This window comes from Leptidea sinapis, chromosome 43, assembly GCF_905404315.1.
Source record: "Leptidea sinapis chromosome 43, ilLepSina1.1, whole genome shotgun sequence".
Taxonomy (NCBI): domain Eukaryota; kingdom Metazoa; phylum Arthropoda; class Insecta; order Lepidoptera; family Pieridae; genus Leptidea; species Leptidea sinapis.
The window spans coordinates 2,207,238-2,223,902 of NC_066307.1; the positions used below are offsets into that span (position 1 = coordinate 2,207,238).

Genomic DNA, 16,665 nt, shown 5'->3' on the forward strand with positions numbered 1-16,665 from the left:
TGAAACTATAAAATCGGTTCAGTGACATACACACGCACATAAGAATTATATATATAAAGATTATCTTTTAGCAGACAGTAATTAGGCATAGACATAAGATACAAATTATTGATTGAACAATAGATATTAATTACTAATTTTAGGTTATATTTTCTTTTTAGCTATATCTTTTTTCTCCCACTTTAAAAGACTTACTTATGATTTGCTTTTTTCTTAGTTTTGTTACGTTCTATAATTATTAATAAGTTTCCATGATGTACGCCACTTTTTTCAGTGGGTCCCAAAATACATGTATTCTCGCCATCCTATTTTGTCAATTTATTTAGTCCCTACTTAAGGGTCATTCTGTCTTAAGTTATTACATTATTAGCTAACCAAACAATATCATATAGTTACCTTATCAATATTCAAAATATTTTATATAAATAGATTTAGTTGGCCATTGCACAGTGTATTTTTTTCGTTAGGCTAGTCGTATTCGTCTACTTGTGATTTTAGTTCATTGGTTTATATTAACCAGATTTTTAAGCAAATTTCTTGACATTGAGATGTTTGCGTTTTTCACACGTAATTTGATAGAGCACGATACGTTTAACGCGGAGGAATTCGCGGGTAAAAGCTTTTCCAAATAAGACTGCACATGGAATACGTTCCGGCCACGGCCCGGGTGTGTGTTGATAGTTCTTAACTCTTAATGTACCCACAGTTCGCATGTACCTACGCCAAGGGCATCGATACCCAACACTTCCATCCGCATTCGCTCTATGAATTTGTGAATTGAATCTACTTTTATCAATGGTCTGTATATGACCTCAAACATAACTTATAATTATTTGTTAATTAAATTCAATCGTTAAACTCCATTATCTATGGAACTGATCTACACGGCGGACTTTAACGGTTATATTATGTACCGAACAACTCTCTCCGCAATCGAAATCATAGACTATTTGTAATTCCTTTGTCTGGCACTGTTGCCCGAACTAAGTCGCCACTACCATCTTGTCAAACTCTATTTGACATTTGTTCAAGATTGATTGAAAGTTATTTATTGTTTTTCTGTTTTGTTTTCTACCAGAAGTGCGTGTCGTAAATTATTTTTTCATCTTTAATTTGTGTAACTGGTCTACGACCTTCCTTCCATCATTCGGCCATTACATTATTTTAAATAGTTTCTTCATTCATTCTTCATTATATTCGTTGCCCGTCAGAATAAGATGAAGTGTGCGCCTAGTTTGACTTTAATGAAACGCTTATCCGTCTATACAAAAAAAATATAAGAAAATATAAGGACATATTGCCAGTTGGAGGCTCCTTTGCACTTTTGATGCCTTGATTATGGGTACCACAACGGCGCCATTCTGCCGTGTGTGAAAGCAGCATTATTGTGTTTCAGTCTGAAGGGCGCCGTAGCTAGTGGACTAACGAGACTATCTCTAAGAGAAGAGGGCAATTGTAGTGCACACGCGCACAGAATTGTTTTGTTGTTGAGTTTTTCAAGAATCCTGATCGTCACTGCATTTTAATGAGCTGGGCGTATCAATAACCATCAGCTGAACGTCCTGCCCGTCTCGACGCTTATTGTTATAAAAAAGTGTACAGACGATTTAAGTGGTTTACACATCATTTATCAGCTATATTTTAATTGGGTATAATGTTCTTTATTTTTAGGTAAACAAAATGAATTGGTGGGGCCGACTGGTTTCGACAGATCCTGAAATATCAACTAAGAAGATAAATCCAGGTACTGAATGTGGGGTTGTTGAATATTAAAATAGTACAATAGTATATAGCTTTATAGCTTAAAACAGAACTAACGTAGGCTTTATTCTATGATTGGTCGATACAATGCGAACATTATTAAATCTCCTTCCAGTAATAAGCTAACATGAGGTGTATTACAGTTCAATAGCTCGCTTTCACAAAGACATGTACTTTGTAACTCTATTTTTTATTTAATTTTTAATAAATATTACATTACTTTGAAAGAATAAATAAATTACTTCTTCGTCACGAGGTTGGACTGTTACCAGGAGGATAAGTAAGTATACCTTTTGAGGAATATACCTACAGGGCATTACCTGACTAATAAAGTGGCGAGCTGATTTTCTATTTATCTTCTCGGTCAATATGCTGTTGACAGAGCGGTCTTGATTGAAGTATTGCTCCTGTGTGATAACTTGCACGGCAATTGTCTTGGAAAAAAATACAGTGGTTTCCCGTTTTCCCTCCGCACTAAGTTACTAAAGGCTCTTCTGGTCAGTTTCTCGATCATATTTGTTAATACACATATACATATATATATATATATATATATATATATATATATATACATGGCGTCTCAAAGTTATTGGACATGAAGGGAAAGTACCTTAAATATCGTAATAATAGATTGATCACTTAACAACAGGTGACCCGTACGCTCGTTTGTCCTCCTATTCGTAGCGGTGTTTTTTTTACATTTAAGTCGGTTCGAGTCCCAGACGAGGCAAGTAATTTTAAGAAAATCTTTGAATGCAGAATTACTAACTTTTAAAAATAACATAGTCTTCTTTCAGTAAAATACTCTATCTACGATATTTAAGGTACTTTCCATTCATTTCCCATAACTTTGGGACGCCATGTATAGCCACTACAGTGCCTCGTTTGTTATCTAGCTAGGGGACAGCGGTAACCCTGGAGCTACACGACAACACGATTGTGGGCGAAATGAACTATTTCTGTTCTTCCCCTTAGCACCCAATATAATACACTTAGTAACGCGATCGAACTAGGATAGTTTGTTTTAAATTTATTTAATCCGAGAGAAGCATGCGTGGGACGAGGGCCGACTATTTAAATTATTGAACATATTATTACAAAGGACGGTTATCTGACTAATAAAAAACTGCGTGGGTAAAATAAGCAATCACTTAAAATATTTCAAATTGTAATTTTATGCTTCACTTTTTGTATTTACATTTATCTCAATAAGGAGCACCTACTGCGCCCAGTCCTGGTGTAGTTTTACATAAGCTGGGTGAATCCAAAATCGATGAGCTATCGCTGATGGTTTTAGAACGTAAAATGCTCAAGAGAATTTTGGGGCGGTGTTGAACTGGACCTCATGGCCTTAGAACCGGGATTTTTATGATAACAAGAGAGGAGGCGAGCAAGACGTTTAGCTGATGGTAATTGATACGCCCTGCCTATTACAATGCAGTGCCGCTCAGGATTATTGAAAAACTGAATTTTTTTTAGCGGCACTACAATTGCGCTCGTCACCTTGAAACCAAATGACGATTTGCCCAGAATTTCACTAGCTACGGCGCCCTTCAGACCGAAACACAATAATTTTACACATTACAGCTTCACGGCAGAATTAAGCGCCGTTGTGGTACCCGTAATCTAGCCGGCATCTTGTGCAAAGAAGCCTCCAACTGGTAAAAGATGAGATGGACTTATGTCCAAAAAACACAGAATCTGGTCAGATCTTGCTTGACATGTATTTACGTTTTTAATGGTTCATTCAATTAACGGATTGTAATCTGGTTGCCTAAAAATTTAGTTCGAAAATATTAATTAAATATTGGTGTAACTAATTGAGTAAAGTACATTGAAATTGAATATTAATGTGTCTCTAAGCTCAATATCTGTAGTCAATTCATATTTTATATTATTTCCATTATGACGATTCTGATAAATATAGCTTCATAAAATATTAACATACGAGATAAAGAAGACCTTACCCATAGTTTGAAAACTAGGTGGTGTGATATGTTCTCTCCCGTTTATTACTTAAATTACCTTTGCTGTAATTGGCCAATACCCTCTATTACTAGATATTTATTACATAATATATCATAGAGTCGTCATGGCCAAGGTGTTTCTTTATATGTTTTTTTTTGTATAGACATATATAACATTCTATATGAATATCAAAACTAATATTTTTATAGAACCGTCGAAGCTATCGGACTTAGATGGCGAAACCCGTGGAATGGTGGAGAAGATGATGTACGACCAGCGACAGAAGGAGTTGGGTCTGCCTACCAGCGACGATCAGAAGAAGCAGGACGTTCTGAAGAAGTTAGTAATTAACAATAATAACGGGATTATTGCAAATATGTATCTGAATGATGATAAATTATTTTTTTGATATTCAATTTAAGTGCCACAGTGCCTATATGCTGCTCTCAAATTATAGTCTGTCCACCTGGAATAAGTTCATGAAAATCTGTACAGTAGTTTTACGAATGTGCGCTAGCAAACAAAGTATTATACATCATTATATGTATTTTTAAATTTTTTGACCCAGTTGCAAGAGCCATGATCACGGCGATGATAGTTTTAAAAGTGTTTAATACAGAAGATTGCCATTTAAGTCAATAAAACATGAGTGTGCACTAGTTAATACTTTTTTAATATTTATGTAAGCTGTCGATAGACAGCAGTAGTCTCGAATGATTTTAGAGAAACACCTCAGCTTTTTCAAAGAGGACAAATGGGTCATCTGATGTTAGTCGCCAACATTCTCCGGCTACAACATAGGAATCACAGTAGCATTGCCGACATTTTAGTAAAGCGCTTTTTCTAAGGTTTTCATTCATTTCCATTTCGTCTCATTCCATTTTGAATTGCTGAAATACATAAACTGAAGTTGAACAGGCAATCCATAACTCACACCCTCCACACACATATTTATCAACGCTTCGTCGAACTAACGCATTTTCTGTTCTGCCAGGTTTTTCTAGAATATAATTTTAGGACCCCAGACTTACGTACGAGAGTCGAAATTAAATGCGTAGGTTTTATAGGCTATATACTTACGTTGTTTTAAAAATGTATGCATTCAGTATTGTCTTGTGATAAGAAATTTTTTGAATCAGGCGTTATTTTGCTGAAATCCATAATTAGTCAAATGTTGTGAGCCTTCTTGACTATAAATGACGCTAAGATTCGTCTTCAATCAATTTACACGTCTTTCGACTCTACCCGAGGCGTCTTCAGGAGATGTTGACTCGTGCAGTCTCGTGCCAGAATTTGTCAATCGTCTCCTGAGGATGACCTCGTGTAGAGGCGAAACAGTTTATCATTTTTATAAGAGGTTTTTTTTGCAATGAAAACGATTATAGCCGGATCCTTTTTATGCATGTCTGCCTCCAAAAAGTGTACGCGACCTTTCACAAAGGACCGAAAGTATAAATATTTATATTTAGGTACTCGACCAGCTAGGCATGCGATACTTATCGATAAAGCGTTTCTCACTTTCTTCGACGCGCAATTAACTAAAAAACTTCCTTTGACGATGTTGCACTGGATACGATGTGCGTATCTCACTCCCACGCGCCTGCTGACCCCTGATATATAAATGAGCGCATTCAATAACACCTCTTAAGATAAGTAACTATAGAAACTTCTCCATCGCTCAATGAAATTCCTCGACCGACCTTGAATTGTTTCCACCAACAGGCCCTCGAAGAACTCGTTTAATTATCACAATGGTCTCACAATTAGTGCTTCAGTGATCGTAATATTTAAATCCGTGTTGTTATTGCAATATTTGTCAGTGATCCAGTATGTCGTGCTCCATTAACATTCCAATTTGTGTTTGTTTTGTTAATGATGTCATTGTGCTATTGATTACGGAATGGCTTTGATTTCAGTTTAATGTTATAGACATTACAAGCTAGGCAATTTCGATGGCAATTCCGTTATCGTCGGTGTTTTATAGAAATAAGAGAGTAAAAACGAGATTGCTCAGTTAAAAACGATGCAAACGATTTTTTTAATTATCTTATATCAACAGTGTGTATATTCAAATTCATAGTATTAGATAATAAGGCCGACACCGTTATACTAAAAAAAAACCCGCTCCATCGGATACCATTGCTAGAAATATTTATAAGAAAAACAATTACAAAGTAGAAGAAAATAAACAAAATAAAAAACTTTCCACGAAAACAGCTAATCATTGACAAATGTAGTTCAATTCACAATTTTATTAAACAGTCGCTAGTTGCTCCAGTATAAAAGACTAGTTAATACGATCTCTTAACTATTATACATAGGTGAACCTTTTTTGGTAATTAAGGACTAGTGGTGTATATTTTCCACATTCTAGCGCTTTACAAAGCGACAGCGAGCTAACGGTCCAGCCACATATGAAGTATTGCTGTCACCTCTGGTCTGGCGCACCCCAGTATCAGCTCGAACCATTTGACCGCGTACAACGCAGAGCAGATCGAATTGTCGGGGACCCAGTGCTCTGTGAAAGGCTGGATCACTTGGCGCTGCGTAGAGATGACGCTTCATTGTGTGTCTTCTACAGCATTTATGATAACACGGGGAGTGGGTCCGAAGAGCTGTTTCACCTGATTCCTGCCGTTGAATTCCACCTTCGCACGACACGCCACAAGTTAGGATATCACCCCACCATTTATCCAATTCTACTATTTTTCTACGTGCAACAAAACTATAGGATGAGCTTCCTTGTGCGATGTTTCCGGGACCTTTCTTAAAGGCCAACAACGCTCCTGTAATTCATCTGGTGTTACAAGAGATTGTGGGTGGCGGTGTTCACTTAACACCACGTGACCCGTAGGTACGCTCGTTTGTCCTCCTCTTCCATAAAAACAATTATATAAAATCTGGCTGGGCTTAGAGCAATGTACAGATTGCGACAGCAAATGTTAATGTTGAAAGCAAAAGATCCAAGCTAGCGAATTAAAAAATGGCCGACGTACAAATTAATAATAAGTGTTTCTTTAACAAAAGTATTTAGTAAGGACCTACTTTACCATACCTAGTGTTATATTTTCTTACACTATGGTACGGAAGCCGTAGTGTGCCCGTGGTGACTCACACTTGACCAATTTTTAAATGTTGATATAATTATCAATAAACCATTCTTAGATCATTTAGGTATATTTCTAGATAAACTGTGACAGCTCAATATTATTTTTTTGTGTCTAACTTTATTAACCACATATATTTCCAGATTTATGGAGCAACACCCTGAGATGGACTTTTCAAAGTGCAAGTTCAATTAGGGAAAGATAGCGGAAGGAAGGCAGAAGTTTAACAATAAAGCACACTCACTTTATAATTTTGCATGAGACTTATTATATCTGTTAAGAGTCAGCAATATTATTGTAAATTAAAACTTTCTTAAAATGAAATAAAAGTCAGTGAATATGAGTGTTCTTCACGTGTTTGTGTTACATTGATTGTACAAATGTACACATACTGTACATTAACAATGTCTTACATGTTGTTGATCCAAGTAACACCTAAATTTCTGACTGTAAATTGTATCCACAAAGTATATTACCTCATTAATTGTAATGGTACTTAATATATTCACAATACTTTTTAGTTCTGAGTATTTACAATGGACTCATCAATTTACTTTGGCTAATTGAATGCGAGATGCGGTGTTCTCACGCGTTTCTATCACGAAATTTCAACCGAAGCTCTTTGTATTTATCGCACTCTCTATTTTGTGTCATAACTTATAAATTTATCTTTTAATATGTTTACGTAGTTAACAGAAGAAAGTTTATCTGCTTTTAACGAGGTATATATTTTCTTGTTGTGGTTGATTTGAAATTGATAAAAAAAAAGTTACAAGAAGGGCATTCCGAAAAATCTAAAGATTTTGTATTTTCGACGTAAATGTTACTTGGTCTTGTCTGTTTTTACATTTTACGTTGATCAAGGTTAAAGCTTTCGCTGTGTAATAATTAATAAAGCTGATACTGATCTACAATAAAAGTTATATAAACTATTAAACTGTTTCTTTTTTTATTCTTCCCTTATCTCTTGCTTCAACAATTGTGGCAACTACTTTATTAAACCATGTTCTATTTTCTATATAACACTTACAACCTACACTGAGCTGCAAAGAAAGTGCGTCACTATCAAAAACATAACTTTAAAATTTTGGAGAAAGCGTTATGAAATGAAGACAAAATATAGAAAATTTTATAATGCACAAAATACCATTAAAATTCAAAATTTGCTTCAATACGGCGCCATCTCACTTTAAGCGTGCTATAGTCACTCTCAAGTACATTGAAGGTGATATTTGACTTCATCAATCGATTTCTCAATATTGATGACATGTGACTTAAATAACCTCAATTGATTCGTAAAACCAGCGTAATATAAAAAATATTTTATTAATATTAAAATTACATATAGCAATCTGTACAAAACAGGTGCAACTCAATATATTATTATTACCCATACAAACTATAGCAATATACATAAATAGTCTGTCAACAACCAAAATAAAAAGCGTTTTTCAATATTTGTATAGATTTTGCTTTGTCTACGAACGCGGCAATAATTTACTAATAAAAAGCATTATAACATCATAATAGTGAATTAATATAGAAACGACTAAGACGAACATGGCGAAACAAATTCCCGTAATGTACATAAATTGGCTGGCTTCCTGTGGCGTGGCCAATATTTCTTCACTACAAGTATCACTGCCATCTAACGCGTCAAATTCGGATGTATCTGAAAAAAATTATAGAATTCATTCAATACAACTGAAGATTATAGATGCTTATGAAATTATGCAAGAGCATGTTGATCACATAGAGATTATTAAAACGTTTAGACTAATTAGCGATAATAAAACTAAAGATCTCTGGGGATCTCTGTTAACGTAGTGAAATCTGTAATAGAAAGTGTAGCCACAGACTTAGCTTTTGTTTTCAATAAGTGTGTGCATTGCGGTATATTTCCAAACCTAATGAAACAGAGCAAGATCACTCCTCTTTTTAAATCGGGAGATAAAGCTGACCCCACCAATTTTAGACCCATATCAGTACTACCAACCTTTAGCAAGATTTTCGAAAAAATTATGTTAACGCAATTAATTAACCATTTTTACAATAATAACCTCATGCATAATAAACAATATGTTTTTACTCAAGATCTTTCAACCACAGATGCTAGTATCGAGTTAATAAGAAATATTTTGGATGCTTGGGAGGATTCATGTGATGCGTTAGGAGTGTTTTGTGATCTATCTAAGGCATTCGACTGCGTCCATCATGAAACCTTACTTCAAAAATTTCACCACTATGGGGTTAGAGATGTTTCACTAGATTTAATAAAATCGTACTTGCGTAATAGGATTCAAAGAGTAGACATTAATGGAAAAAGATCAACTGGCTCTATCATATCGATGGGTGTACCGCAGGGCTCAATCTTGGGTCCTTTTTTGTTCCTGGTTTACGTCAATGATTTACCATACCTTATTCAAAATAAACATGATATTATACTGTTTGCAGACGATACATATTTGTTATTTAAAATAAAACGTCAGCAAAAAAAATTCTGTCATGTTGATGACGACATTGCTGAAGTAGTAAATTGGTTTAATGTTAATAACTTACTTTTAAACAAAAGGAAAACAAAATGTGTAAGGTTTAAACTTCCAAATATAAAGCACCAACCAACACCTATAAAAATTAATAATGACAAACTTGATGTAGTAGAAACGACAACATTCCTAGGCATTACATTAGACTTTAAGCTACAATGGGGTGCTCATATAAAAAACTTATGTAATCGACTTAGCTCTGCAGTATTTGCGATAAAAAAAAATTAGGCAGCTGACAGATGTTGAAACGGCTAGACTTGTATATTTCAGCTACTTTCATAGTGTCATGTCTTACGGAATTATATTGTGGGGTAGGGCTGCAGATAATGAAAACATATTTGTGCTGCAGAAAAGAGCAATTCGAGAGTCTATAAAATGCGTTCAAGGGATTCATTGAGAGAAAAGTTTAGTGAAATAAATATTATGACAGTACACTGCTAGTACATATATGAGAACCTCCTATACGCTCATAAAAATATTAGCCAATTTAAAAAGAATAGTGATGTACACAGTGTCAATACTCGAAACAAACATAAACTTGCAATTCCATCTACTAGGCTCCGTAAAATTGCTAAATCTTTTAAAGTGGATCGTGTTATATTTTATAATAAACTCCCAAATGAAATTAAAATATTACCTATTAAAAAATTTAAATGTGTCGTAAAAAATAAATTAACATCTAAGGCCTATTATAATGTGAAAGATTATTTGAATTATAAAGATAGTTGGGATTAATGTTCTAAATTTTGTTAATGAATATTGTTATACTCATTTGAATGCTATTGTAACTTTTGTACTTCATCCTGACTTGCACTAAATAACTTATAAAGTTTTACAGTGAATAAAGATTTTTTTGACTTTGACTTTGAGCTGCCTTGAAAAAATAATTTGCGGGTTGCAATTTACAATAAATTTAATTAAATAAACTTATTTAATTATATTCAATTTACAGACAAAAATAACTTTGGCTGTTCGGATAGATCATTGGCGGTTGGCTCACAGTTTGCATCACGTGAGCCATTACATGTGCAACTTGAAATGTAAATAATTTGCTTATTTTCCGGCATTTTATCGCAGAATAGTTTTTACAAATGGAAATGCCCATGTTGGGGAACCTATATACCTATAAAATATATAAGGAAAAGAATGATATAATAAAATAATGCTTGCTATGTTACAAATCTCTGTCACAATTATCTAATAAAACACGATTTGTACTTAATAATGCCAGCAGAAGTTGTAATCAAATTAGTGCTTTAAAATAGATGTTACAGAACTTGAATCTAATTTCTTAAATATAGTAATAACAAAACATATTACAATCGAGACACAGAAAGTAGGTAATCACAAATGAGCCAATATTGCGGAACTGAGCGTATTATATATATATATATATATATATATATATATATATATATATATAATAGCGTATATATAATATAATATGACACTTCCACATGTAAGTATTTTCTATTTAGTTATTGTTATGTTATGATGCGAGTGTTACCATTGGATAAAATTGAATAATTACCTAAAATTAAAAAATAATACTGCAATTTTCAAAAGAGTCATTAAAACTAAATTAACTTGAAAAAACTACTGCTGAGTTTATTCTATTTATTGTTTATGGAGATTCCCATTACTTACCTGCAGGTGTCTCTACATCACAAATAACATCTCCTTCAGTAATTTGCACGTCAAGTAACTCTTTCACAGATAGTAATGCCTCCGCTGGAGCTTCACCAGGGAACAAATAATCACAAAGGTATAAGGATCCGACAGGCACCAAGACTCGCCGAGGTGGTTCATTGAAACAAACTTTCTCTAAAACATCAAAACCAATAGATTTTGCAGTAAAATAGATAGATAGAAATATACTTATTTACCATAAGGAGTTTCAATAACATTGCAACAACACATGGTAAATGTCATGAAGCTAGATCGTTACAATACAATAATTATTCATAATTTAATTATTTTTATAGTATTTTAGTACTGTTTGGAGCATAGTAACACTTTCATAAATCTATCTATAATATAAAAATGAATTGCTGTTTGTTCTAAAACTCGAGAACGGCTGGACCGATTTGGCTGATTTTCTTGTCTTATTGATTTGATTGTCTTGAATTATTTGTGGAAGTACAGGGAAGGTTTAAAAGGTAAATAAATAGGAAAATGCTCGGAATTAAATAAAAACAACAAATTTGTTTTTACTTTGATGCCTCCCCCGTCGAATTTATTGACGCAACGGTTTGACAGTTATGCTGTGAAACAATTTCATTACAACAACAGGGTGCATTTTCACGAAGCAATTCTTGATGATATGATATATTATTGACAAATTCATAAAAAAAACATTATTTTATTTATTATATACATAACAATGTCTGTTGGGTCAGCTAGTATTATATAAAAATGGAACAAATATAATGGTAGTCGTAGATAATTTATGTCTAGATAGAGCCTCTTGCTGTTAAGCAACACATCGAAACAGGCCAGGTTTATTACTTTAATGTCCATGACAAGCTATGTATTTCTAGTGTGTGTTGCTGAAAATAGAGGCTATGAGTTCCACACAATTATTTTGGATGTGTTGAAAGCTGTCACAGTCTATCTAGATGTATAAATTATCTAAGGTTGTAATCTATATATTATAAAAGTGATCTTACCTTCGGGTAATAAATTATCATCAATCAAAGCATCACAATGCATAGTAAATCTAGAAGCAAGTGAACGTATAATATCTTGTTTTACTGCATCAATTGCTTCCCTTACAGTAGCTTTAGGATACATAAATACACTTGAAGCTACCACTCCACTGAAATGAATATTACCATCACACTCCAGATATTCTACAGTATCTGGTAATGAGTTTTGCTGCAAATAACACAAAATTTAAATTAAAACAACACAATTTTTTTTATATATATTAAAAATTTGACGACCTCTATAGCCAAGTGGTTAGTGATCCTACCTACTAAGCTAGAGGTCCCGGGTTCCAATCCCGGTAGGTGCAAGCATTTATATGATGAATATGGATGTTTGTTTCCGAGTCATGGATGTTTATATATATGTATGTTTAAATAAGTATATTGTATTAAATATATTGTTGTCTTGCAACCCATAACACAGGTTATGCCTAATTTGGGGCAAGATTTTGTAAAAGTGTGTCAATATTAAAAACAAAAAATAAAAATAAAATATTGTTTGAACACATTTCTTAAATAAGCAGATATTATAGTAAGCATTTCAATAAAGTTTTTACATTCTTGGACTTAACAAAGTTTACACCTTAGACACAAACAGCAAACACAATAAACTTTGTATTCTCTTATTTTTTTCAGTTACCACAACTTGATATGTATCAGTCATAGTCATTCAGACTTTATGTGGTTATTTTCTTTTAATTTAAATAAATGGCAATTAATGAACAAAATAATTTAATTTTGCTTTGCATTTTTTTATTGTTTATACATCAATAAAATATAAAATGCTATTTGAATTTTTTTTTAGGTTTAAGACAAAAGCAATTGCTAAGTTGGTTGAAGATAATTGTATGCTAGATAATACTCACAAAAGGCACAAATAGAGACACATTCATTGATTTTGGAGTGTCTTGAGCAGTTTTGGTGCTGCTTTTTAGTTTCTTCTTTTTGTTTATCTGTTCCAATGGTTCTGAATCTTGTTTAAGTTCTCCATCAATAAACATTACACTTGATTCAATTGTTTTATGGGCAGACTCCAGTATTTGCTGTAAAAATATGTGAAATATAAACTTATATTTACTATGTGAGCCAACTAAGACTTTGGTCTATACTCACTCTAATTAAAAAAGTGATAGGGTATATTATTAAACTAAGTCAAGGCATTTAAAAATCCTGCTTTGTTTGTCTGTTATGAAACCAGTTGGCAGCTCAATACAGATTAACTAAACATCAAAAGCTTGAATTGTTATACAAAAATATCAATTTTAAATTTGCTGTTCCTCTATGTTTTATATTACAAGCCCCTCCTTATGATTCACTTAAGACAATCCATTCATTTAGAGATTTCATGAAACAAATAGATATTGCAGGGACCTTATTATATAATATATCCTTATGTATATATTTTTATATAAATATATAATCATAATTTTTAAATTTTGCATGGAAGAGAAATTAAACACTTAAACAAATAATGATGATGTCAATAAATAATCTGTTTTGATATGTATTACTTTTTATCCTTACCACCATCAAACAATTATTTTTCATCAATCATCTTTTTATAATATCAGTGGCTGATGATTGGGTTATTATTTGAGTACAGCTCATTACTGCAACCCAGGCAAGATATGGGCTGTAGTTTTGACCATAACTATCCAATGAAACACATTTTACACCTATAGTATCTTAATGTCAACAATCCATGTAATTGTGATGTTTGTTAAAAAAAATACTTTCTTATTACAAGTACACAATATTATGACATAAAAACAGGTACATTTCCAACTTTAATCATTACCATTTTCACCCTATCGGAAAGGGAGAATTAACTCATTTTGTGCTAGCAGTACTTAGTCCTGTTAGTAGGATAAGTCCATGAAGCAGGTGCAATTCAAATCAAGCCTTGAGTTCGAAACAATTGTAAAATATTAATTTTATTATTGCTATAACCATGTGTGCAATATGACTTACATGTTATTTTTATAATATATGACAACAAAGTGATGGACAATCTATACATAGGCTATTTTTTCCATTGTGAGGTATAAAATACTCATAAACAACTCACCTGAAATTGTTGTTTCACTGATATTCCACTCTTCTTTACAACAACTGGATAAATATCATCAAACTCAAAATAACATTCTAGACATTGCCATTGCTGTGGTTTGGCTAGGAACTTCCATTCAACAGGTTTTATTGATGTTTTAACTCCAGTTCCAACTTCAACACTTTTACATGTTAATACCTTGGTATTTGTAGACATATGTAAAATGAGTCTCTCATTTGAATGGGGATAGCTACCATACATATACGGGTTTGCACTTAAGGCTTTGTGGGTATAATTTAAAACTGACTTCATTTTACTAAAGTAATTAGGATCTTCAAAAATTTCCTCTCCACTAGTGATGAAAATTCCTACAAATAAACTACATCCTTTAACTTAATATGTAAAATAATTAACACAAATATGAGTACAAAGGGATTATTAGGAATTTAAAATAACAAATATAATATATTACATATTTACATTCAAGTACCTACAAGTATTATTAATTTAGAAAAAAATCTATTTTCATTTTTCACCTTGGACAAACAGTCCTCCAGGAAGCATTCTAGTAACATGCTTTGCATGGTCAGCTACCCACGTTTCAGATAATCCCAATATATCTCGTAATAAATCAGACTTTTCTGATGTAAAACTCGATTCAGAAACAACATCAGGACTCTTTTCCTCTGGTGTTTTTGCTAGATGAACGACATTTTCACGGGACTCTGTAATCTAATAGTTAATTATAATTGAACTCATGTTATTTCAAATTGTAATTTAATGTAAATTGTAAATCTTGTATTACTTTATTACCTGTCCGATAATTAGCCCGATCACGTATGGACCTTTCGAAGCATATTGTTCCAAATATTGTAAGCAGTATTCTGGCGCATAAATAGTTCTAACCATTTCTATGTATTATACTATTTGCAAATCCTCATAAGCTTTTAATCTATATATTTAAAATAATGTATTATAAGCACAGTGAATTTCTTTAACCTAATTACACCAAATAACACTCTTCAAAGTTTTTTGGCTAACACTCAACATTAGAGTAACAGCTGCTGGTAAATAAATACTATAGACTATAGAGTTATATACATAGAGTATAGACAAAGAGGATGCAAATACTACGTAATAAGAGGCGGACTGCCTAAGTAAAAATTGAAGTTTAGTTTAGTATGAAACAAGCTGTGATTTGACATAAGTGTGAAACAGTAGTAATTACAGGAGATTGGTGACGAAATATTATCCGGCTATGTTTTTCAAACTAGAAACAGTTGCTCAAAACGTAGTGGATTTCGGCTATCTCCGTTTTTTACAAGATTTTTGCCGTCATCTGTCAATCTATGAATGCCTGCACGTTACATACAATCGCATTTTTCTTAGAGAGTCGCTAGGCTGACTATAGACTCATAGAGTAGTTAGTAGACGGCAGAGTAATTATATTTAAATAATTGCAACTGGACTGCTACGCTTGTCATTTGAGTCGTGCAGTTGCAACTTGCAGTGCACGGCTAGATGACGTATTCCACTAATCATCACTGTACTGCTACTGCACTGCAACTCCACGAATCTTGCAACAAAGCTGCTACAAGTTATGTTACCATATAATCAAAATTAATTTCTATCAAATAATGAATGGTCGAAGAGAGATGATATGAATTAATATAATTGGTTACTAAACGCTGAAAAAACTTGAAGAGGGTTAATTCTAGTAAACGCGGATATTGAAAAATATTTTATTAAAAGTGTCAAGAAATTACCTTTCATAGATAGAATAGTAGTTATCACACTATTATTTGTTCATTTCATAATACAAATTAATTCGATGTTTGGGACACAAAACCCCGTTACGCGTGATAGTAACATCCGGTGTGACCGGAAAATAAACAGGGATTTTACCCGAAAAATTGGGTAATCTATTTAATAGTGTTCTAAGTAGATAAATCATTATCTGTTTCAAGATGCAGTGATTTATGATAACCGGTGAGTAAATAATGTAATTAAATACGGTGGTAATAATTACATTGCATAAACTAACTAACTAGTGCATAAGTTAATAAATTGTATTTAGTTGGTAAGCCTTTATGAATAAATAAATAAATAAATAAACTTATAAAATTTAACTTTTCCTACAATTAAAGGTAATCACAGCATGCTTTGTGTTACAAAAATTATTAGTATTGAAAAATCTAGAAAAATATTGAGTAAAATAAAAAAAAATTAACATTAAAACAACCGCCTTCAAAAACACTATCGCAAAATAATAGATATAATGTGCACTAAAAAGTATAAAAATAACTGCGTATTTTTATATAATCTAATAATTAATCATATTCTAGTTACGATTATTGTTATTTTTGCAATCGGTGTCCTTCCGCTGCAACCCGCTCTCGTCTCTCGCCTACTCCCGACTCAACCACATCTCACCTATAACTATGTATATAGTAATAAGCCTATTTTGTATGACACCGACTACAAAAATTACAATAATCGTAACTAGAATAAGATTAATTAATTAG

The 16,665-nt window shown here is 32.8% G+C and overlaps 2 protein-coding genes across 2 annotated transcripts in view; one reads left to right on the forward strand and one right to left on the reverse strand.

Annotated features, from left to right (window-relative positions):
• LOC126977118 (nuclear migration protein nudC) overlaps positions 1-7,773 on the forward strand; it is a 60,794-nt gene extending 53,021 nt beyond the window's left edge. The window contains exons 6-8 of the mRNA XM_050825822.1: positions 1,672-1,744; positions 3,939-4,068; positions 6,980-7,773. Of these exons, the coding sequence (XP_050681779.1) occupies positions 1,672-1,744; positions 3,939-4,068; positions 6,980-7,031 (255 nt within the window). The 3' untranslated portion in view covers positions 7,032-7,773. The remainder of the gene's footprint in view (positions 1-1,671; positions 1,745-3,938; positions 4,069-6,979) is intronic.
• A 370-nt stretch (positions 7,774-8,143) lies between these two features.
• LOC126977117 (protein odr-4 homolog) lies at positions 8,144-15,195 on the reverse strand. The gene is made up of 7 exons (XM_050825821.1): positions 14,954-15,195; positions 14,677-14,872; positions 14,159-14,508; positions 12,957-13,133; positions 12,052-12,259; positions 11,030-11,206; positions 8,144-8,508 (listed from the first exon to the last, which is right to left on the reverse strand). Exons 1-7 carry the CDS (start codon positions 15,047-15,049, stop codon positions 8,315-8,317), a joined length of 1,398 nt encoding a protein of 465 aa, XP_050681778.1. The 5' UTR covers positions 15,050-15,195; the 3' UTR covers positions 8,144-8,314.
• Between the last annotated feature and the right edge of the window lie 1,470 nt (positions 15,196-16,665).